At 47.0% G+C, this 24313-nt stretch overlaps 1 protein-coding gene across 1 annotated transcript; it reads right to left on the bottom strand.

Moving 5' to 3' along the window:
- Positions 1-5820: 5820 nt before the first annotated feature.
- LOC135254516 (5-hydroxytryptamine receptor 7-like) lies at positions 5821-23883 on the bottom strand. Its single transcript, XM_064334738.1, has 2 exons — positions 23366-23883; positions 5821-6663 (listed from the first exon to the last, which is right to left on the bottom strand). The coding sequence occupies exons 1-2, from the start codon at positions 23881-23883 to the stop codon at positions 5841-5843; spliced, it is 1341 nt and encodes a 446-aa protein (XP_064190808.1). The 3' UTR covers positions 5821-5840.
- Positions 23884-24313: the final 430 nt, after the last annotated feature.

Here is a 24313-nt window from a genome sequence, read left to right as displayed (position 1 = left end):
AATTGGGTGCGTGCAGCACAGGTCCTGGGGGATGGGTGTGTTTGATGGCTTTTGTTCCAAGCCATTACCCTGTTTTAATTGGCTAATTAGCAGTATACACTAACGCTCAATCAATCATACATTAGGCCACATTCAATTGTATTAGCTAAGGATAAAAAAACACAGGGCTGAATTCAGTATTCAGCATTACTCCTGAACTCTGACACATCTGCTTTTTTTTTGACAAACACAGTTTGGTGAGTACGATAACAAAAATGATTGCGCCAAACTGCAATCACCGAGGAAAAATGGTTGTGTTTATTTCCAAATTTGTGTAAAAGGAATATTATTCACGGAAACCAGGTGACAGGATGTCGTTGTTGTTTGTGATTTTAGCCAAAATAATCAAAATGAACTGTTGATGGTGTGTAGCCCCTAGTTTTCAGCATAGTAATCCTCCCAGTTCACCTGATCTTCCATTTTGGCTCAAATTGCAAATGGCAATTCAGTGTCGATGACGATGGAGTGCCACAGTGATGAATGTTTCCGGAAGTTTCTTACGCCATGGGATCCTCGGCAGATTTCCAGTGCTTTTTTTTAATCATAGGATTTCGATTTCTGCAGAAAATAAGGTGTGTGGCCAACATAAGCTTAAGAGGGTTTTATGTTTTGTTTTGTTTGTGTTTAGTAGATTACACCTACTAATATCTCAACTGAAAGCAACAAAATCAACAAGCAATATATGCAATACAATAATAGGCTAACACCTGATGAAAAGACATCAATATTAAAAAGTGTACTGGTGCATCAACCATGCACTGACTGAAAGCCTGTGAAAGAAATGATAAATAATTTTTGCCAAACTATTTATTGAATGAATTTTAAAAACCAAGCTGAATGCACCTGAAATGAAAAATTGTAGGCCGGGATAAGTTGTGAGCAATGGCAGTGACCCCTCGTGTGTTAATCATTGATCTTTTTTTTTCTCGCAAGATGTCTACCCTTCGCCAGGCTACTTTGATCTTTAGTCTGTGAGACGTCGTGCCAGCTGCACAACAAATGACTCTGTCTGCTCGTGACAGTGCACATTCGACTTTAATTAACTGCACAAAACCCGCGCTGTGAACGGGATCGGTGCTCCTCGGAGGAGCGAGCTCGTGCTCGTCTCCTGCGCTGTTTTTAGACGACCTCTCCGTGCCTGATGCGGCTCGCGCAGCATTAGCCGTTTCCGCGCCGACTGGGGACGCGGGATGCGAGCCGAGAGACGCAGGGCGAGGGTCGCCGAGACGGTGGACTACCTGCCAGACTGCCTTGGACCCCGCCAGGGGACAGAGCGAATTTGTGGAGAAGCTGAAGCTAATTCGCTGAAATGTTACGTGAGCACATGACCAAGGTGTTTGTGTACAGTGGAGCTCTCCGATGTGCCAGGCTATATCAACAGCTCTACAGCTGCGACACGTTTTCCTTTTTCATAAAGCATATGTATTTTTTATTTGTATTTTAATCTGCGCATTTATGATGGGCCATGTCAAATATGGATCGTTTAAGAATAGATAGTCACCCCCTGGTTTAGGCTTGGATTGCAAGTGCATAGAAGCTCCCGTAATATGTATTATGCAAATAACTGTTTTTAAATTGTAATTGCAACGGAATAGCCGGTGCAGCAGTTTTAGCTCATTTGAGAATGGTTGCAGTGTTTTGCGCCTGATCTCACCACAAACCTGGCTCTTAATAGCTGCTAGCGCTGAGCTCTTAAAATGTTTTTTTGTTTTTATTTTTGGCTAACGCCACAGGCTCCCCATGGGGGCATTCTGATGACAGAGTTAGGAACAAATTTAAATGTTGCACATATGGCTGTAACATTTTCATAATGACACCCTTTTATCGTGTTTTATTCAACATCGGTACGCAAATGAGCATCCAGCGCGCGCCGGTGTATCGCATTGCCCCTCGAGTTCGTGGCTTTTCATCCTGACAAGAATGTTTTCTGACTTAATGGAACACTGACGCGTCTCAGAGGAAAAGTGCACAGGTGTTTTGCTTTTCTTTGTTTTAAAAAATTTTTTTTTTTTATTTTTACTTTGAGAGCTTTTCTCCCCCATAATGAGGCACATTATTCAAGGCCAAATTGAATGAAATGCACAAATGTCATCCCATGAGAAGCAGCGTGTTCTGATATGACTGCACTGCTGGGTTGAATGCCTTGCTGTGTGAATGCATTGCTGGTAGGACTGCAATGCTGGTATGGTTGCATTGCTGCTATGAATGTATTTCTGCATGAATGCACTGCTTGTATGACTATAACTGTACCAGGCTACTTGTTGCTAGTGTAGCGCTGTGCGTCATCCATTCCCTCTTTCCTAAAGTGTTTATCTGGAGCCCCTGCCCCCCTCCTCCCCCCTGCTCTCCCCAACCAATTCTTATGTACTTTCTGTTTTTAAAAAGAAGCGCAATACAGTCTTTCCTTACGATTCTTCTCTCTTTGAGGAAGCAGAGAAGGTCACAGGTAGATGGCCGGGTGAAATGCGGCACGTATACTGTCTGTCGCTCAAATGGAAGCGCAGACTCGAGCTCGGCTTCCGTGGACCGGTCTGGGTGACGTGTGGTCGCGGCCCTGATGCGGCCCAGATGCGGTCCAGATGCGGCCCAGATGCGGCCCAGATGTGGCCTAGTGTAATTAACAGGGTTTAACCTGCAGCCGCCCCGTTCCTGTCGCTCACGCACGGGTGTGCTTGGTCTCCCGGGGATCACTGAGACAAACAGAGGCCAGTCAAACGGCCGCACTGTCTCAGCCAGGCTGTACCCGGCGCACAGAGAGCTGCAAAGGCTCATGGGATGCGACTGAAAGAGAGGCCAGTTGAATGGCCGCGCGATCTCTGCCAGTCTGGGATGCGACCGAAACACAAACGCGGCGGCGGAGAGGCTTCTGGGAAAATCCGTCCTCCCTCCGTCAGAGGTGACTCGGCGTTGTTCGCCAGCTGTGCGTACGCGTCTGTGTCAGTGACCAGAAAATAACATGGAGGAAGGGGGGCTGGCAGGGGGGCCGGCCGGGGGGGTGGGGGGAAGCGATCCATGTGAGGTAGCAGCTGGCCGGGGCAGGCGTTGTCGACCTCACGTCGCTGCATGCAGGTGGTGCTGCGGCTGCGACTCCCCGCGCTGACTCAGTTCGTGCCTGCGCCGGGTCCACCTGCGCTTCCTGTGTCTCCAGCTGTGGCCTCACGACTTCTCCTTTCACCACGGGAGGGATCCTCGAATTATCAAAAATGTAGGCCGTGAAGATTAGTTACAGTTGAATAAATGCCTCTCTTGTTATGTACGGCGCTCAATTCTACTTCTTTTTCCTGGAATTAAAAAATGGTGGGATTTATATCATTCGGTCTTTTCTTCCCCTGAAGGTTAATATCGTCTTGTAGAAAAATGTGAGAGTCTTTGATGCATGGAGCCTCATTTCAGCTTTATTTTTCTTCTTATTGTCAAAGGGTGGTAGGAAAGTATTTCAGTGATGGATGGAAATGTTCACAGTTTGAGACAAAGACATTAGCTTGCAATAAGAAATTACCAGCAGAATCACTGTTTCTGGAGTTTGGTCCACCTACAGTTGGACTAGTTGGACATCGGCTATTTTGACATCGTTCTTGTAGAAGGTTGCTGCCGTGGAAAATCATTTGACAGATGGGTGCTCTGGGCGAACTTCTAGAAGATGAACTCAAAATTATACAGCATTCACAAATCCCTGAAACTGTGGTAATAAGGTTTTAAGGCATTTTCAGTTCTGTAATCCAGCAGGTCAAAACCACAAACCTTTTCTTCTGCAAGATGGCAGTAGGGCGATGAGCGAAATGATTCTACTGTAAACTACTTTTGACATTAGGATGAGTCAAGTCTTAATTAATTTGCCCTTTAAATAAGTGGTTTGTATCATTGTAGAAATTTAATTTCTCTCCTGGACAATGCGATCAAGTGTTTACAATGAACAATACAGCAAATACAGCACCTTGTATGTACTGTATATGTCCCCAACAACCTAATTCTTTTTTCTGTTTTTGTTTTGTAAATAAATCACATGAATCCTCTTTTCTGACCCAAAAAAATAGCTTCTTAAAAGATGTGAGCCATGGCTTCAGACATGCAATTCAGTTTTTAGATCATACCGTTTGAATTGGTTTGAATTACCTACAAAGGTGTTCAGCTTGTCATATGATTACTTACCTGAGGTGTTCTCATTTAGGGAAACAACCTGTGAAAGAACACAAAGCTCTTTTTTTTACAGATTTTTTTTTGTTGTTGCAATATCATAGAAGCAAAATGTTTTAGAGATACAACCCTTGGGGGAGGGAGAGGGAGACAGAGAAATGTAGTCTCCAGGCAACCACTGTAGCTATTATCCACATCAAACGGACGCAAATGCTTTTGTGCAATGAAGACCAGCCAAAGACATTTTTTTTCCTTGAATTCACAGTGAAATTCATCGTGTGGTATCCCTTTTTATTAAGCGAACCGGTGTGAATTTGAGAATGAACGCAAGAAGCAGACACAACATCTCCGTTTGACAGCGATGCCCCTTTTGCTACGTGCTCACAGATATGAGAAATATGCAAATAAATACGTACGAACATACATGAATTCAAGGCAAGGTTGTTCTGCACAGATGATGCTAAAGATTCTGAGTCAAGACAAGTGCCAGATACTGTATAATCCAGGAAGTGCTGAAGTAAAAGATGGAACTTGGGTCACAACATGCCTACCCATTGGGGGAAACAGATCTCTCCAGCATGAATTTACATCACCCTTTTAGGCTGTGATCTCTGGTGTTTATTCACAGAATGGCTCAGGGTAGGTCACATGACTAGTGACATCACAAGCCTAGATGGCCGTGTTCTCTATTGATACTCAAAGTATCACTAATGTAGTGATGGACAATATGAATTACTAATACCAAATTATACTCACATTAATTGATATAAATATTAAATCCTGTTTTTTGTTGTCATTTTTGATCAACACCTCGTCCTAAAATTGTACCATGTTATGAACAATTTAAAATAATATTTACAGTCCAGTATCTACAATATAAATAGTCTAGGCCGTTGGCACATGAAGGTAGTCATATGTTTTACACTTTGTAATATTTTTCAGTATTCCATGAGCCCTGGATGGATTTAATTCCTCAAGAACATAGAGAACATACACAGGCTGCTGACATCGTGGGATCCAGTCCAAAAGAAAGAACTTTCTTTTTTCTTTTTTTTTCACTCGTTTTATAAGAAGTTTCCGATTTGTTAATTTCCATGAGTGGAAACTTAGTCCAGTCTCTGAAAAACTCGAAACTCACCTCCAACAAGACATGACAAAACGTGACAATACTGTCTGTGACTTCGCCCCTGACTCCACCCTTTCACTGTATCTCCACCTCTTCCCCCACCCCCACTCCACCCTCTCACTCTGTCTCCGCCGCCCCGCCCCCCCCACAGCCCCTCCTCCCTAAGCCCTGCCCCGCCCCCCTCTCACAATGCACTGCTCTGCCCCCCAGCCCCGCCTCCCTAAGCCCCCCGCTCCCCTCTCCCCCACGGCATGCACTGACTCTGCCCCCAGCCCTGCCTCCCTAAGCCCCACCCCCTCTCTCACAGGATGCACTGGCTCTGCCCCCCAGCCCCGCCTCCCTAAGCCCGCTCCCCCTCTCTCACAGATGCACTGGCTCGCCCCCCAGCCCGCCTCCCAAGCCCCCCCCCTCTCTCGCAGGATGCATTGGCTCCGCCCCCCAGCTCCGCCCCCCTCTCTCACAGGATGCACTGGCTCCGCCTCCCAGCCCCCCCCCTCTCGCAGGATGCATTGGCTCCGCCCCCCAGCTCCGCCCCCCTCTCTCACAGGATGCACTGGGGCCGGTCCTTGGCCTTGAGCGCCTCGTGCATGCCGGCGGCGGACAGGCGGCGGTTGATGTGGCGGTAGCGGCAGCGCAGCAGGTTCCAGTAGGTGGCGCGCAGGTCGCGGTTGAAGGCGGCGTAGATGAGCGGGTTGAGCAGCGAGTTGGCGTAGCCCAGCCAGAGCAGCGTGCGCTCCAGGCGCAGGGGCACGCAGCTGCGGGCCACGCCGCAGACGAAGGGCCGGGCGGCCGACAGCAGGAAGAAGGGCAGCCAGCAGAAGGTGAAGGCGCCCACGATCACGCCCAGCGTGCGCGCCGCCTTCTGCTCCCGCTTGAACACCGAGGCCTGCCGCCGCTCGGGCCGGAGCAGCCGCGACAGCGCCGCGCACTCCTCCAGCAGCCGCTCCCGCCGGGGCATGCGCCGCTCGCCCGGGCCCCGCTCGCCCGTCGCCCCGGCGACCCCGCCAACGCCGCCGCCGCCCGCTGCCCCCCCGGACCCCCCCGCCCCCGGCCGCCCGCTCTGCCGCGGGAAGCTGATGAACTTGTGGCGGGCGGCGCTGACCTGGGCGGCGCGGTAGATGCGGTAGTACATGATCAGCATGACGGCGGTGGGGATGTAGAAGGCCACGGCCGTGGAGTACACCGTGTAGCCCAGGTCCTGGCTGATCAGGCACGCCCGCTCCGCCGTCACGTTGGTGGCCCAGCCGAACAGCGGCGGCAGCGTGATGGAGGCCGACAGCAGCCACACCGTCAGCACCATCTTGGCCATCAGCTTCCCGTTCTGCCGCACCGGGTAGGTGAGCGGCCGCATGATCCCCAGGTACCTGCCGGAAAAGGTAACGGGAGGGGGGAGGGAGGGGTTAAAGGGGAAGGAAGAGGAACCGGGACTTACCTTGGGGGGGCGGGCTTTTTTTTTTTTTTTAAGCATTTTGGCATTTAATCGTCTTTTGTGTTGTACTTCATGTGTCTTCAATGCCTTGAAACAGGAAGGAAAACTGCTGTTGCGTTTAGTACTTGTATTTTTTTTTAACACTCCTACACTACACAGTGCAATAGGCGTGTACAATCCAAGCACAGCATTTACTGCATTCATATTTTATTATGTTTCATATAAAAAGGCCACGCTTTCTGCTTTTCGGTGATCGCGGCATGTGCCTTAATTGTCCAAGCGCAATTATAAGAGCCTGTTAAACAACGGGAAGTTTTCGATTTGAAATTCGCCAACAGATGTTTAACGCGCAATTGGCTGGCAGACACAGACAAAGAATATTTGAATCCAATTTCCGGATCCAACATTAAAGTTAATTTTCTCTCTGTGAAATTCACGGGCTCGCGGACAAATGCCCGCCCCAGAGCAAGGCAAAGCACGCGTCTGCTTAGTGCTCTGCGCAGTGACGTCAAGTCAGAGCACATCTTTGGTCTCTGGCGACGTGGGCAAGCTGTCGTCTGAACATCTGTGCTTTCGTTCCGAAACTGTGGCGTTTTCGTCGGGGTTTTCACCAGAAGTTTCCGGAGAGGTGAACGGGGTTGTTGCTAAAGTGACACTGAGGGGTTAACCGATGAAGACGTGAGAGCTATATCTGTATATCTGTATAATAAGACAAAGTGGACATATTACGCAAACAAGCCAACAATTTAATGCAGCCCTAGAAGAAATAACTAAAAAGCGATCGATGTATTATGGTGTCTGTACTTGTGTAGTGCGGGGTAGCCTTCTAGCGAGGTTTTTAATAATATGATTTTCAACCTTTTATGGCACTTTAATCATCAAAACAAAAATTCCTTGTTGACTGAATTCTCCGTGATAACGGCAAGTTTGTGCTCTAGTTTGTATTACTTCTCTCATAAAGCCTCCTTCGCGTAAACGATTTTGTATAGATTGAGAATTAATATCTGCGAACCCATGCCCAAGCGGCGTCAAAGTGTAAGGTCCGCGAAAATCCGGAAAACCAGACGGAGGGAACAACGGCAGTATTTTGATATGCAGAATTGCAGAAAAGCCCCGCGAGCCGACGAGGGCCAAGTGGCGGCGTTTGAGCTTATGCGCCGGAACAGGGAGAGACAATCAGGCCGAGCCTCCGCTAAGAGCACCGCGGGCTCTTCAATCACTCCGCCAAGGGGGGAACTTCAATTACAGGGGGATAATGATGGAGATTCACAATGATTTTCCCATTTACTTGTGACCCGAGAGCACCGTCAGACCCCCACAGAACAAAAAGACCTTTCATTGAGCCGCGCACGGGGGAGTCTGAACGTTCCTCTCTGTTTAGTCCTGCTCTGGATTTCATGAGGTCATTATAATTGAAGCTTTTTTCCCGCGGTTAGGAGACATTATGCTATCAGTGGTCTATTATGATTATACGTTTGAGGGAGCACAATGGTCCTAAAAAAAAAATGTTAAAAACAGTAAATTACCCAGGACTGTGAGAACACTTTTTTTTTTTTGAAAAAGCTTTCAACAACTTCGGTGCCTCGCATGTGCATACTATTTACGAACTTTTATTTAAAACAATATATAAAAAATAAACAAAAACAATTTATAAACGATTCTGTTGGTCTTCTGCTTGTTGTGTAGGCTATTTCATGTGACATTGTGTGGTACGTAAAAATGACAATCTGAATACCGGCAGTGCATTTAAATGAACTCACCGCGGCTGTGCACATTTACGGAACCAGTTTTAGCAAACAATCCGCTAAATTAAAAACATGCGCCAACGGTACTAACGGTAATTTGCGGAATGCTTATAGTAAATACGGACCATGAAGTGTTTAGTTTGTGGTTTGGACGTTGTTACGTAATGTAGAAGGGATGTTCTATGGCTCTATGGAGAGGGTTATTGCTGTTTGTACCGGGGGTACATTTTCACATCTGATAGATCAATTCCTAATTTCTCAGGACGGGCATCCTAGGAGTGACGTAGATGCATACGGATCAAGAGTGGCCCCGAGACACACACCCGGCATCGACACATTTGGCAGCCATTTTACACGTCTGTTGATTATGAGTAATGGACCTACTTCCCTGTCAGGGTGTTTATAGTGGGAAAAAAACCGACGTGTGAAGTTAAACCCAGATTGGAGAGCGGGTGTTAAGAGTGGACTTGGCATCAGTGTTAATGACTGGAACGAGCACCTAGACAGGCGTCCTCCCCTCTCAGAGCAGTGCTTCACGGCCCTCTCTCTCTCTCTCAAAGGCTTTCGCCATTGCCTAGGGCCTGCTGCGCCGTCATTGGTGGATACCAGATGAAAGGTTGCCCATGGCAACGGGGAACACATTTGCACAAGAGAGAGCGTGTCAGTGGGAGGGGCTAAGGCAGCTGTAATCCCAGGAACTACGGTCGACTGGCGACAAAGCCAATTACATCCCCCCGCCGTGAACTTCCTGCCACCTCGACCGGGGGGACCTGGCCCAGGAATCTCAAACTCAGATCCTGGAGGGCTGCCACGTCTGCTGGTTTTTGATGAGTCTCTGAACGTAAGCACTTGATTTCAGTCATTGATTGGCTAAGGAGTCTGCACTGCTTGCTTCCAAATGGGCCTAAATTGGCTGCTGATTGAAAGAAAATCAGAAAAACCAGGACAGACTGTGACCTTCCAGGATTGGAGATAGCAAGCCTTGACTTACACTGTATTACCTGAGTGTCAGTCTTAAGTGACTTGAGGAGTCTCAACGTGAAAAATTGAGAAATATAACTCTAATAAAAAGAGTAAGAAAAAAATATTTCATTAAAAGACCAGTGAACATATTCCCTGTTCAAATGGTTCAAGGCGACTTGTTTCCTCGAACCCGTTGGGGTTTCACAGTGTGGGATGCGAGGACCATAGGACCCAGGCCGGAGATCACGTGACCCGCTTTAGGAATGAGCTGCACGGGGACCTGAGAGCAGCCGTGTCCAATAGATTTCAGGCCGACCGCGGCGCCGCTCGAGATGGCGAACGCCTCTGCCGGAGCCTGGGATGACGAGGACTCCTCCAGACCCTTCAGCAGGCGCGCCGAGTGGTTTCGCTCGCCGAGGGGGGAATGGGGACTGCCCACGGGACGTCCTGCAGGCGAGCAGGTTCCCCTGCGCCGTGCACAAAAGCTCGTGTCAGAGCGCACAAGGAAATGGGGGTGGGGTGGGGTGGGGGGGTGTGATGAGGCTTAACATCAGAGTTTGTCACTTTTATGCTGGCAGCCCCCACCTCCCACTTCCCCCCCCCCCAAAAAAAACTGTCAGAAGGGAAGCTGAGCGTGAACAGAAATCAGGCCAGACCCGCTGATCTGGAAAACCGCGCGATCGCGGAGCCGCCAAGCTCGACCACCCGCTAAATCGAACGCCCGTCAGCCACGACAAGCCCGTCCGCGTCTCTCGAGGTGGGAGTTGGGAGGGGGGGGAGAGGGAAGACGAACGCGGTGTCTTATTTTCGGGTTTGACGGAGGAGTCCGAGGGGCCGTGGTGTGGGCAGGCAGCGGCGTATCGATCTCGGTCGGAGGGTGGGAGGAGGGGGTGGGGGGGGGGGGGGCAGCGGAAGTGAGGGCATGTCCTGGCGGTTTGGCGCTCTCCGCCGCGTGGGTCTGCTGTGTTGCCGTGGAGAGATTTAGAAAAGAGAGGTGGGCTCTAATGGGAAGCCACCAGGCCTTTCACCTCCTTTGGATGAGTAATGCACACACGCACACAAAATGGGTGGTTAGTGAACAAAAGGAACGAGAAAGCCAAAACAACTAAACCAAACAGTGCGTCCAAACAGGAAGTGAACATTTCAGGTAGTCTTTAATTGCAGGTTCATTAATCTGAATTCCAGAGCGCGTGCACAAATAAACGCAATAAAGGAAAACATTCACGTTTTTAAATTGAGTGTCGTGATTGGTAGTGAGCTATGTGTGTAGTGAAGAGACCACCCAAGCGACAGTGTGTAAGCTGGTCTCTCCATGTCCCACAGGACAGCACCCTTATAACAGGCAATGAGCAACACCTGAGTTGACTGTGGACAAACCCCAGCTGTGTCTGCCTGTGTGCAAGAACACCGCTGTCCGTGGTACGGAAGGCCTTTTAGGCTATGGGAGATGATGGGCTCTTTCCAAATAACATATTTTATCCATCCTTGTCTCCTTGGCCCTCGACTGAACTGGAATACAAGATGGTGAAGGCTTCTCCCTCACTTTGGCTGCTAATCGTTGTGTTTGACTTGGCTGAGCTTTGAATGAGTTGCTAGCCTGTCAATCAGTCCAAAAAAGAAGACCCTTTGCTGCTATTATGCATTATGAATATGACTGCAATTGTGTCACTGAGTAATTATAATAATTTTGACTGATTGAAATTAAAACTAAGATAACCCAGTTTACGTTCTATTTAATTTGTTCACATTCTCATATATTAAGAAATAGGGTACTATATCCCATACATCGTGCATCTTTAGTTAGATTTTATCTGTACAGAAATTAAACAAACTTTCATAGGGAGATGTTAATGTCAGAGATATGGAGATGATGATGATGACCAGCACTAATGAACATCTCACTATAGCCAAATGTTCGGTTGGTTTAAATGTTAGTGGAGGGTGAGAAACCACAATTTTTTAAATGTGCTACTTTTGTTTTTTAAGTGATTAGTTAATTACTAAATAATAAATGATTAGAAATAAATTTCAGCAGCTGAGCAATTTGTGTTAACTAATATGAATTGGCTGTTTATAATGAAGTTTGCGCACAAACAATGTTGAGGTTTCAAGGAGCAAATGAGGAGAAAGTTAATTGACTGTTTTGAAAACTTAATTACCTCATAAATATGGATACATCCCAGTTTCCAAGCTGCCGAATTACCCATCATCAATGCAGCTTCCCAGCAGTACAGGTGTCTATTTTGAGAGTTTATAATTGCAGGGGGTCTGTCAGCAAGTCAACACAGGTTTCAGACTTGAACATTTCAAGTGTCATGGTGTTGTTTTCTATAACCTGTTCATCAGAACATGTTTTTAAACCCTGATTTCAGGTGCTGGCAGGGCAAAAACGGACTAGAAGGAGCATTCGCATATAAATTAAACCCTCCACACTCACAGAAATAGGTACCATGGGGGGACATGTTTGTTCTTCAAGGAACAAATTTCCTAAAAGTACCCCTGGAAGTAAAATGAAAGTCTATTTGAGTGCTAATTAGTACCTTTTACAAGCCAAAAAGGGTCTATATTAATTATGTATCACTGGCCAGAGGTACAATTTTGTGTTCCTCTAGCATACCACCCCAGTGACAAGCGTTTGTACCAGGGAAAAAAAAAAAAAAAGGTATGAAAAAGTACCTTTTGTTCTGAGAATCTAACAGAAGCTGCGTCCACACTTCCTTAGTCCTCTGAGTTCACTGCACAGTGACTCCATCTGGAAGCTGTGTAGTCATCAACTTTAATCGTCTTGCATGAGCGGTGTGTCTCCACGCGGCACGGTGTCTAATACGCACCTTTAACCTCCGATATTATTAGAACGTGAAGCGGCTCAGAGGAACGGTTCACAGCACGACGGCAGTCTTGTTGAGAGTGCTGACTGTTCACATTCGCGATGACTAATGCTGCTGCCGGTATGCTTCCATTTTGTTTGCGCAACGTAACCAGATGTGAATAATGTAGCGTGGCGCTAACCACCATAACATGTTGGCAACTTGTCAGAAATTCATGGGATTGTCAAAGCAATTATGTGCGAGAGAGTTTGCATAATTTGGATGGGTGTGAACGTGTGTGTGTACATGTATGTGTGAGTGTGCATGTGTGTGTGTGTGTGTGCTATAAAGTACTCCCATACAAAATAATCTCTTGAAAGGCTCACCAATAAAAGCCTCCTTTGAAAAGTGCAGTTGCTGAGCACAGCTCTGAAAAGATGTGGTCCCTTCCTGTCTGGTCCTGCTCTCTCTGGGACAGGCTGCCACTATATTTTTTGGGGGAAATGGCACAGAATCTCTACCCGAGCCGCTAATGCAATTAGCTCTGCTTCCGGACGCCTGGGGTTTGTGTGTGTGTGTCGCAGATGGCCCCCCTCCTCCCCCTCCCCCCCAGAATGCTCACAGGGTCGCAGATGGAGCCCCCCTCCGAGGCCCTCTCGGGATGGGGAGAGCGCTCCGTTTTATGAGTTTGGGTGCAGGTGTCACTAACTTTTTTAATTCTGTTTTTGGAGAGGTTGTGAGTGTGTCGGTCCGTGACATATTCTACCGAAGTTGCACCCATTTGCAGGTGGATATTTTTTCTCTGTGTCTTTCCAGTTCAGGGGGGTATTTTTACGATGCAGGGTTACTGAGTTAGCTGGATGACTGCACTCAGTAAAACCCAGAACAGCTCTTCTTACTTCAGTGCATGTTCCCGATTTGGGAGGGCTCCAGGTTTTACTTGGTGCAGTTATCCAGCTAACTCAGTAATCCTGCTTCATCAAACAGGGCCGAAAGTTGTCTTCTTGGTGAAAGTTAAGGCCAGGTTTCTTTTTTAAAAACCATGCCTGTCCTACCACACGTTTTCACATTATTATTTGTGAAACGACGTACAGATGAGCAGCCTAAACACTTTTAACAGAGCGGGGGCGTACTATAAATATGCATATACTTATCGTGCCCTCGCTGAGGGAGACATGCAAAAGCTCGAGAAGACCAAGAATTTCTGACGCGTGTAAATAAAACCCTTTTGGTCAGAGGGTCAACAGCGTGTTTATAGTGGATCGCATTTGTTCCCCGAACGGCCAGTCTCACCGCAGCGGCAGAGGCGATGAGCGTCCTGTTTGCGTGTGTGGGAGGCCGGTTGAGCAAGGATTTGTCTCCAAGTAAACAAAGCAGAGTAGACGATAAGAACACACTGTGAAAGGTAGCTAGCTTCTTTTTTTTTCTTCTTTTTTTTCTTTTTTTGTGGATTTCTTTCCAGAATTCTTTGGAGGTGTTGCGCTGAGCCAGATGGCGGTGAGATAATGACAAGCCTTGGCGAGAGAACAGTTAGAATCCGCGTCTGAGTTTTTCAGTCCTGTCCCCTGTCTCAGATACGCGGCAAATCGCTCGTATGACCTGGCAGTGTGGGAGAGAGCCAGGCTAATGCCGCAGATTGTACTCAGCACTGCTCAGCTCATTAACACTGTGTGTGTGTGTGTGTGTGTAAGTAACAGTGTGTGTGTCTCCCATCCTTTGAAACTGAAACATTCCTGGGATTGTGGGACTTTTTCAAAAAACTTCATGCGAGAGTTCCCATAACTCGATGGATGTGTGCGCGAGTGAGCGCTCCTGCGCGTTCGTCTCCCTGCCTTTGAAACCGAAACATTCCAGACAGGTGCATTCTGGGAATATTTATGAAGGGGTTCTGATGACGGGTGACGCTGTGGCAGTGGGTGTTCTACCCTGTCATACGCACGGGTCTCCCAGGAATGTACCGGGGCACCAAAATCTTGTTTGCTGGGTGTGTGGTTTATGAACGTCCTGTGGCTGAATGAGTAAGGGGGGAGGAGGCTGTCCCCTAGTCACAGTAAAGGTTACTGCACAGTGAACATGAGTGACAGCCCTTTTCACGAGCTTCTTAACTGCAGTCCCTTAAAGGGGGTCCACACATTATTCTGGGCCAGTAAACCCTCTTTCCTGGAGGCATAATGCCTAAACCTCCGCTTCCTGACTAACTGCCACAACGGCTGAACCACAGAGCCACAGGCCATGTAATGTTCGTATTGCATAATGCAGTTTATTATTATTAGTAGTAGTATTATTATTATTATTGGTATCTGGAAAACAATTCTTATAATCAACGATTATTCATTATTTATCTATTGACTAGACTTGAACGTATTCTCTGAAACAGAGAAAATGATAAGATGCAGAAACAGATATATTTAGACTGGTTGGATAATGGGAGTGACTCAGACTCGGGGAAGAAAGCGGGCACACAAATAAAGATCGGACACCTGGGAACACTGCATTGGACATTCGATTTAAACAACCGTTTCATCTGCTGTGTGTGTGTGTGTGTGTGTACATGTGTGGGAGAGATTGAGAGAGGCAGAGAGAGAGAGAGAGAGGCAGAAAGAGACAGACCAAGAGATTTTTGCCTTGCTTAAAATGTTAGCTGAAATCTAAAATCATGTATGGGGTAATATGATTGTACCAATTGTACCATGTGTGGGGTAATCTGATTAGAAGAAACGTTGCATTATTCATGGGGCAGATAAAATCGTAAAATGGTGAAACTTTGTATAGCAGCTGAAAATAATCTAGATTCCACTTCACGGCCAAATGTTAACTCCAGTTTGTAAAATATGGGCAGGAAAATAGATTATCTCTGTGCTCAGAGCAATAAAATATACTGCCTGGTTTGGTCTCCACTCTGATGGAAAGGTTGCACAAATAGTTGGAGGGATAGTTGATATTTCTAAGTCGCTACGCTGTGTGATTATATTCCAGTAGTGCCATAACCCGTTTTATCATCATAAAACCATGATATTTTAGAACGCGAAAATTGATTTTGTCATAGGCTGCTGATGGAGAAAAGTAGAGTGGGTATCTAAATGTTTGCATGATAAATATGAGTGTTCTTTGTGTGTGTGTGTGTGTTGCATAAATTGTGAGTGTTATTGTGTGTGTGTGTTGACAACCAAGTGTTCGAGTATATCCCCGCAAAAAAAGAGAAAGGGAATATGAGATTGAATTTTTTGAGAAAAGACGTTAGTGTTGCGTATAAAAACCTGTGTGATTTATTGCATTAAGTGCCGTTTTCCTCGGCAGCAGATGAAGATTGGTCCCGGCCTTAATGTTCGCGCTTAGCGCATCGTCTCCTGCTGAGAGCCGGTATCGTCAGTGCGCCGCCTCTCATCGAAGACGCGGGGCTGAGATTAAAACCGCTTGAGGCTCATTAGCGAGCCCGTCAAATCCGACGTTCCGGTACGTACGGGCAAGCGGCGATGCAAAAAACAATAAATGCCGGTCGCGCAAATGAATGGTAATGATTAAATGGATTCGCCTCGAACCGTTCCAAAACGAACTCCCACGCGCGCTCGTCGCAGGCGGGGAGAGAGAGATAGAGGAGGCTCTTCACGCGCGCTCCGGTCTCGTGCCAAAACTGCCCGCGAGAGTTTCTCAGCAAGATACTGCCCTGCGCTCATCCGCTACTGACCACCAAGGGAACATAGCAATTCCTGTTTCCACGTAAAGAATCGACATCAAATCTGTGTGATCCAGTGCATAAATGCGACCTATCTGGTCTGATCTCTGAGATATTAAGCATGTCTCTAGGGTACAATGAATATGGTGTTACAGTATTATTGTTGTTGTTGTTGTTGTTTTTTTATTGACAAAGCTTTGTAAAGGAAGTGAGCCTAACAAGGTATGCAGACATATGGTGGTTGCATTTAATGGATTTTTAAGGTGATTAGGTTGCATTTAATGGATTTTTAAGGCGATTATGCCAATGATAGTTATCCTCACTACCATCTGAAGAATTGTTGCTATCCTGGTGCTGCAGGTTCACTGGACCGTTGCAGTAGCCTCCCGATACAGGGCCAGTTTTAAACCTTTGCCGGAGTGCTCAGCCTCTCCTCTTTATGTGATTCTTATGCCCCGCACATCTGGGTGATTAGTGCGTCTTGGTGATGTAGATCACCGTGTAAGAATCATGGGGATTTTTTGGGAAGGTGCGCCGCGCCTGCCCCGTGCGCTAGCTGGCCCGACTCTGCAGGCCACTGATCTGAACACGGATATCTGTCAAGCAAATGGCCCTCCCCCTGAGACGCTGTTCGATTTCTTTCACGGATCGGTGGCAGATGACTCAGTCGCTAACGCTCCGCGCCGGCCTTGGCCCTGACTGTGAACCGCCGGGGCAAATTCGGGAAACCCGACAGCAGGAATGGCGTGTCCGGATCCTTCGCCGGCGAAAGTGACTGTGACGGAAAACGACGACCGTCGCTGTAGCTTTGACCCCGCGGAACGCGCACTGCTGTCAATATCGGAAGATCAACGGCTCAGAATTTCTCCTTTCTTTTTTTTAAACCTGGGATCCAGCCAAGTTTTGTACTTGGACGCGCATGAAAGGAGTTATTTATATAAATCGAAGAACGCGTGGCTCCATCACTCCAGTTCAAACTAATTTTAACTACTGATTATTGTGCTACCAATGGAAGTGTTCTTTACTATGCAGGACCATTATATGGTAAATGGATGGTAAATGGACTGCATTTATATAGCGCTTTTATCCAAAGCGCTTTACAATTGATGCCTCTCGTTCACCAGAGCAATTAGCGGTTAGGCCTCTTGCTCAGGGACACTTCGACACGCCCAGGGTGGGGGATCGAACCGGCAACCCTCCGACTGCCAGACAACCGCTCTTACCTCCTGAGCTGTCGCCCCGTAATATATTCATAAATATATTATAAGATCTTGGCGCTACCACTGGAACCTTTATATACAATGCAAGACCACTGTATGATCTTTGCGATACCACTGAAAGTGTTATGCACTATGCAAGACCATTATGCGGTGACCCAGTATTTAGTTTGGTTTGACTGACGCAGGTCTGGGCAGAGGTATAAATCATAGAGACAGGGAAGGACAGCTGCCCGGTGTTCTGGCAGAAGATATGGGGAGATAGAGCGTTTCTTCTGCCTGCTGTGAAGATCTTTTTGATGGAGCATAGCAGACAGTGAGTGTCTCAAACCTTCTTTTTTTTTTTTTTTTTGTCAGGAGTTACTTTTGGGAAATTACTTTTGTATTTTGATGTGCATGCACTTGCACAATGACTCAGTCTGTATTCTGCTTTTAGAACGTGATACTAATTCTCTGCTGCAACCAAGGAAAAAAGAAATATGGGAGAGAAACAAAATAATGTTTCGTGGTCAACACCTTTAAATACAGTTTAAACTATTTGCAGGTACATATGCACAATGTACAGAAACTGATTTTTACACGTGCCATAGCCCACCTGAACCTGGCGCTGTCGCCAAAGATCACCAGAATGCATCCCCCCCTCCCCCGTCCTGCTTCTCTCCCGCCCCCTCCCTGAACCCCACCCCTCTCTGACCTCCCCCCATCCCCCACCCCTCTGACACACTCGCTTCCCACAATCCACCTCTCTCTGCTTGCTTGCTCTCTTTATTTCAGGAACGAGGAGGAAAAAGACACGGCGGATTATTTCGAGGGTGAAATTAGGGCTGACAGGGAGAGCTGGGGCGCCGGCACCGCGGTTGAATTCGCGGTCGATTTGCCCCGGGAGGACACCGCCCCCCCCCCCCGTACGTTACCGGTGAGTAATTACCGAAATGTGTTCCCATGCGCAAACGCTTTCCGTGACAGAAGAGGTGCTCTATTTTTACAGCGTCACAGGCAGTGAGGTTCATCGCTTACGTCAAAGCAAAGCTTCCGTGAGACTGCCTTCCAGTTCCTCCAAAACATTAAATAATAATAATTATATATATAATACATACATATATGCTACATGGCCAAATGTATGTGGACACCTGACATCCAACGTCTCATCCAAAATGTATGGGCATTAATATGGAGTTGGTCCACCTTTTGCTGCTATAACAACCTCCACTCTTCTGGGTGGGCTTTATCAGGGATTTGCTTCTATTCAGCCAGAAGAGAATTAGTGAGGTCGGGCACTGATTGGGCGATAAGGCCTGGCTTGCAGTTGGCTTTCCATTTGATCCCAAAGGTGTTTGGTGCGGTTTAGGTCAGGGCTCTGTGCAGGCCAGTCAAGTTCTCCATGACACCAATCTCGACAAAACCATTTCTATATGGACCCCGCTGTGTGCCCGGGGGCGCTGTCATGCTGAAACAGGAAAGGGCCTCCCCCAAACTGTTGCCACAAAGTTGGAAGCACAGAATCATCCGAATGGCATTTACATTAAGATTTGCCCTTAAATGGAACTAAGGAGGCTCGCCCAAAACCACAAAAAAACTGCCCCAGAGCAAGGGGTATCCAGATACTTTTGCTCATATAGTGTATATAATATAATAGAATATCATATAATATTCAAAGGCTGATCCAAATTTAGCTGGCAAACAAAAATACTGGCTTTTTCATAAAGTCATCCCAGGCAGAGGGATGGAAAGGGAAGCTGAACTGCTTCCACCCGATGCCGGTACTGCGGTGCTTATCTGCTGATTCTCTCTCCGTGTCGGGCTGTGCGCTGCACCGGGCGAACAGAGCCGGTATCTCTGAGAAGCACTGAGCCCCTACCCCCCCACCCCCCCTCGTCTCCTGGGTCCCTCTCCCTCTCTCTCTCTCTCTCTCTCTTTCTCTTTTTAACATCCCGCGGCAGGAAGGGAAACGCACAGCGCTATCGCGTTTAGAACAGTGGGTGAGAAGAAAAAACAAAACACCAGCGCGTTAATTACCTGCACTTTTACCTAACGGGCTTCGCGGGGGAAAGAGCCTCAGAGCACCTGGACATCTGGTCCCCTGTGTCAGAAATGCAGGTAGCGGACCAGAGAAAAAATGGTGTGCACAAGCTATGTAACTCATTCATATTGACTTGCGCAACACCCTCGTAAGCACTACGTGGACCTTCGTAAATACGTTTGTCAGAAACCTCAGATAGGCGTATGATGTGTGCACCTTGTGTCATTTTAATGATCCTTTCTGCATCAGTGGAGACATAGCTCACCAAATCCACACCCTACACCACAGTGACTGACCGGAGGCGGAGCTGTCATACAACCGTGATCTGGCCCCTACGCCGCCATCTCAGTCTCTGTGACAAATTAGACTCTGCCTCACAGTGAGAGGGCCCAGGGCGGAAAAGAATTCAAGTGCCTAAATCATGTTTCTTTCTTTTTTTTCTTTTGTTTTTTGCTCCAGGAATCAGGGTTTTTTTTATGGGCATAACATAAAAGCATGATCCATTAGCGAGTCGGCTGGCAGCGCGAAAACCGATGGCGGCGGCTCCCCCCGCCCCCCCCCCCCGCCCCCCCCACCAACCCCAACACCCCTCCCCCCCTCTCAGTGCCGATCTCAGGAAACGGCACGCAAAACATACGTGGTGAAAAATCCACCCTCCGTCGGGGCCGCCTGCCAGAACAGCCATAACTGTTACATCCAATTAAGCGGCCGGGAGAACAGACAGCGCTCCTGAGTAATTCAGACGGAATCTCGATCTGACTCTCTGCCCTCATCCTTATGTATGCGGAGGGAACGCGGCCCTTGTTCATCGTTACACGCATGAGCTAACGAGCTAATCGCCGAAACTGACATCATTTCGCAGTCTGTGCAAGACATTCAGGGTTAGTATCGGGGGAGGGGGGGTGCAACACATGTTTGTGTTAAAATGTCAATATCTGCCATGCACATGTGTGAGAAGTTATTATTGCGCTATGGTACCACCCATATCGCAGGTTATAGTCGCTTATTTAAATGACTGTGAAAAGGTCATGGTGCCATCCATACTGCGGGTCATATTCCCTTATTTACAACTGTGAAAAGGCTATTGTACCATATATATCACAGGTTATATTCCCTCCTTTAAAACACTGTGAAAAGGCTACTGTACCATCCATATCACAGGTTATATTCCCTCCTTTAAAATGTTGTGAAAAGGCCACAGTAGTGTGCATACCGCAGGTTATATTCCAGCTTGCTAATGGTCTCTGTAGCCCAGATAATGATCTGGCCTGACCCCAGTCAATATCTACTCCAGTTCGCCTGGTCTGTGTAAACTACAGACCTGGCAAACAACATTACCAGACAAGACAGTCTAAATGCAGCATCACTAATGCACAAATACAGGTTAACTATGATTGCAGAACATTACATTTACTGTTCATGTTAAATGGTCTGTATTCATTTTTTTTTTTAACTGGAACCGCATGCACATTTTCCCCCGAGAGTTTCAAAATGCCCAATTGGTCAGATTGATTCTTGTTGTTCGTGGAGTTTTTAAAAAGCGAATTCATGAGAGGACTTTTCAGACATTCCCTCAGGCAATCAGTATTGATGCTAAGCACAAGTCTTCAGAGAATGTAAAAAAAAACATACATTACATGGACATTCAATAAAAATAAAATAAGTTATATATTTGAAATATTTTCACAGCAACTTGTTTTCATCATCCAACACATTTGGATTAAGTCAGACAAAAATTGTAAAACTTTTTTTTTTGCTGGATCTCAGGAGGATATAAGGATCCTGCGGCGGGGGGGGGGGGGGGGGGGGGGGGGGCGGGGGGGGGTGCAGTCTCTCTTCCTCTAAGACACAGACGTCCGGTTCCAGCACATCCAGATAAAATCGTTTCCAAGAAACCCCATAAACACATTTGTACCGGTCTGGAGATGCACTTAGCGGAAAAGCACGCTGACGGTGTCGAGCCGAGCTGTCGTCACTGTGAGAGCGTCTCTGAGACGACTCTGCCCCTTATCACTGCGTAAGAGTGCGCGCCGGAGAAAGGTTTGTCTGATTCCATTCTCAAGATAGTCTTATATAAGACAAGACCGTGGCCAGGGGCCAGTGTAATGTGCCTAATGCACTGAGCTGCCAGACTCACTGTACCAATGACTGCAGATGGGGGGGGGGGGAAAACTACACACCCTTTATACTGAGGTTTCCCCCATTAATGGAAGGGGCAGTGGAACTCCAGCTCCCAGCATGCTAGAGAGAGTTGATACTCAACAGCATGTACCTTTTGTCTGTAATTGTTAATGTCAGTTGCTCTGTCAAGCGGGGGAGCTGAAAATTAGTTCCTGTAAGGGACGCCATGTCTGGCACTGTCTTGGACATTGTGTGAGACTTCGTGGTGTGAGTTTTATCTCTAATGTCCGACTCCTCCGCTTTCACTTGACTCCTCCCATTCGTCTAAAACCAGTACATTCTTCCCAAACAACACAAATGACACAATGTCTCACGTGACTCCTCCCCCCTCAAGAAAGACTCCTCCCTTCTCATATGTAACCCCTCCCTCTCCTGTGTGGCTCCTCCCACTCGTGTGTGACTCTGACCCCTCCTGTGTTTGCTCCTCCCTCGTCTTTGCCTGTGGGCTGCTGTGGTCCAGCTGCCTCCCCTTTCCTGTTCTGCAAATACTCCTCTTCGTGCCCTTCTGAGAAAAATACCGGCCGGCAAATACATTTCTAAATATCTGGGAGCGGCATCTTTCTCACGCCAGAGGTCAGCCAGTTAATTTGGAAATCCAGGAATCTTCTGGCAGAGGATAGACCACAGACCCAGTCCTTTGGGATATCTCTATCCGGAGACGCAGGACATTTCGCAGAACACGTATATACACAGAGTTTAGCTTCCTTTCCCCTTAAAGCAGGGATTACACTGCCCAGACACAAACGCCCAAAATAAATATCATGTCATTCCGCTGAGCCTCACAAATGTACGAGACTACTTCCTCTGTATAAACACAAGCAAAACAGGATTAAATATGAATCTAAACTATCAAGAGAAAATGGGAAAATAAAAAAACATGTAGGATTTTTTTTTAAGTAAGAAGCTCTACTTGCATTTCCCAATCCTGGTTCAAACTAGCCAACTGTGTGAAATTCCTCAGTAAAATTATGTTTTTGTTGTGCTTTCAAAAAATTGTCCTTGTTGTTATGCTTGTGCAGCTGTATGTTGAACGTAGGTTCAGTAAATAATGAAGCATAGGTACCGCTATACAGACTAGAATAAAAACAACCATTAACCCTTTCACGAGTAGGTTTTTTTGGAATGTTTTTTTCCCCTGAAATTCTAAGTCAGAATTCTGGAACTCCATTGCTTTCAGCCAACAGTAGTGACTGTTACATCAGCATCTGATTGTTCAGTTAAGGACATTCTAGTCACGTATTTGTGAACTGACACCTGAAATGGTTAAATAGTGTTCCCCTCCTGCCCTTAGTAATAAGGTCACTTGGCTGCAGGTTTCTAGGAAGTTTGTGTCCTCAGGCGACGTGAAACAACGCTATTTACGAAGCTGTGTCTGAATAAAACACAGCCTGTTGCAGGGAGAGAGATAATGAACCCTTGTGTTCTTTTGGGTTTTCAGCTTACATACATGCTGTATATATTCTAGATATATCCCCAATGCATTCATACATATTGAGTACGTGCATAGCATACACATTATCACTCTAAGCCAAAGCACCCCCCCCCCCCCCCATTTCCCCAGTCTCATTCCATGACCTTAACCATGACCTTCTGGTGAGGTCAAGCAACAAGTTACCAGAACAGGCAGAACGGATTTTAATCACGACAGCAGATCCCGTATACGCTCTTTGAGTCGAGATTGCATCCGCCTGCATGTCTGCCCTGCTCCCCAACACCCCAAATGTCTCTGTTTCTGCTGCTATGTGTCCTGGCCAGCTTCAAAATGTACGTATCTATAAAAATCTATCATATAAACATGTTACATGTGACAGTAACCCCACCAGTGCTGTGCAGTGACCTTTTCAGGGGCAGGTTCTTAGAGTGAGAAAAGGGCACATCAACCTGGAAAAACTGTTTTACGTCATCCAGTTATGGTACAGAATATGTTTCACCAAAATGAATGAATGGAAATTAACGGCAGCAACTATGATGATACAAATATTATTTTTTTGTATCTTGCAGGCCTGAAAACTTTCCCAATAGAAGCCTTACCTGTCCACGCTGATGAGGCAGAGGTTCATAATTGAGGCTGTACAGCACATGACGTCCATGGCGATGAACACGTTGCAGAAAACTTTCCCGAAAAGCCACTCGCCACCGACGAGGTCCGTGATAATGACAAACGGCATGACCGCCAACGCCACCGAGAGGTCGGCAGCGGCGAGGGACACCACTAAGTAGTTGGAGGGTTGCCTGAGTTTCTTTACTATACACACGGAGATGATGACCAACAAGTTCCCACCGATCGTTGTGAGATTTATGATGGACAACACGATGCCGATTACAATCTTCTCCACGTCGCCGTACGGGACTGCGTCGTCCCCGCCGTTGGTTGAGTTGGTCCCGTTGCTGGTAAGCAGATCCGAAGGGGGAAGTTGTACGGTCATTGGGAGAAGAGCTTCGGCCGCAGGGGTGGACGGGGATAAGCCCTGCCAGTTTCTGAGGTCCTCTGTTTGTCCGAGGGAGAAATGTCTGTTCTGAAACAGCTCCGAATTGGCGTGTATCACCATTCTATACGTTGTATCCTAGCTTACCGCACATGCGAAAAATAGTTCACTGCAGCTTGATAACACTGGGTCGGTATCTTCATAATAGTTTTTTAGCGCAGACTGGATCTGGCCAATGTTTGAAGAGAAAGAAAAAATCTCGGTCTTTGCTCTCCGCGTTTTTGAAGCGTCATTTGTAAATAGCCTACCGCTACCGCTTGAATTGCAACATTTCAAACTATATTTTATGATCAAGTCGTCTCAATAACACATTGACGATTACCTACTCTTTTCAGACCAGATAAACGAATTTAAAAGTTAGCAAGAAAAATCACAAACAATATAAATTGCACTGCGCTGAACACGAGTGGCCAACGTGATTAATTTTTTAAAAGTTGATTGTGGAAAATCATGCGTAATTCATGCTCCATCACAATTTTTTTTGATTTTTTTT

The sequence above is a fragment of the Anguilla rostrata genome, chromosome 5 (assembly GCF_018555375.3).
Source record: "Anguilla rostrata isolate EN2019 chromosome 5, ASM1855537v3, whole genome shotgun sequence".
Taxonomy (NCBI): Eukaryota; Metazoa; Chordata; class Actinopteri; order Anguilliformes; family Anguillidae; genus Anguilla; species Anguilla rostrata.
Note: the sequence above shows the minus strand (reverse complement) of the source record. Positions and strands in the feature narration are given on the sequence as shown.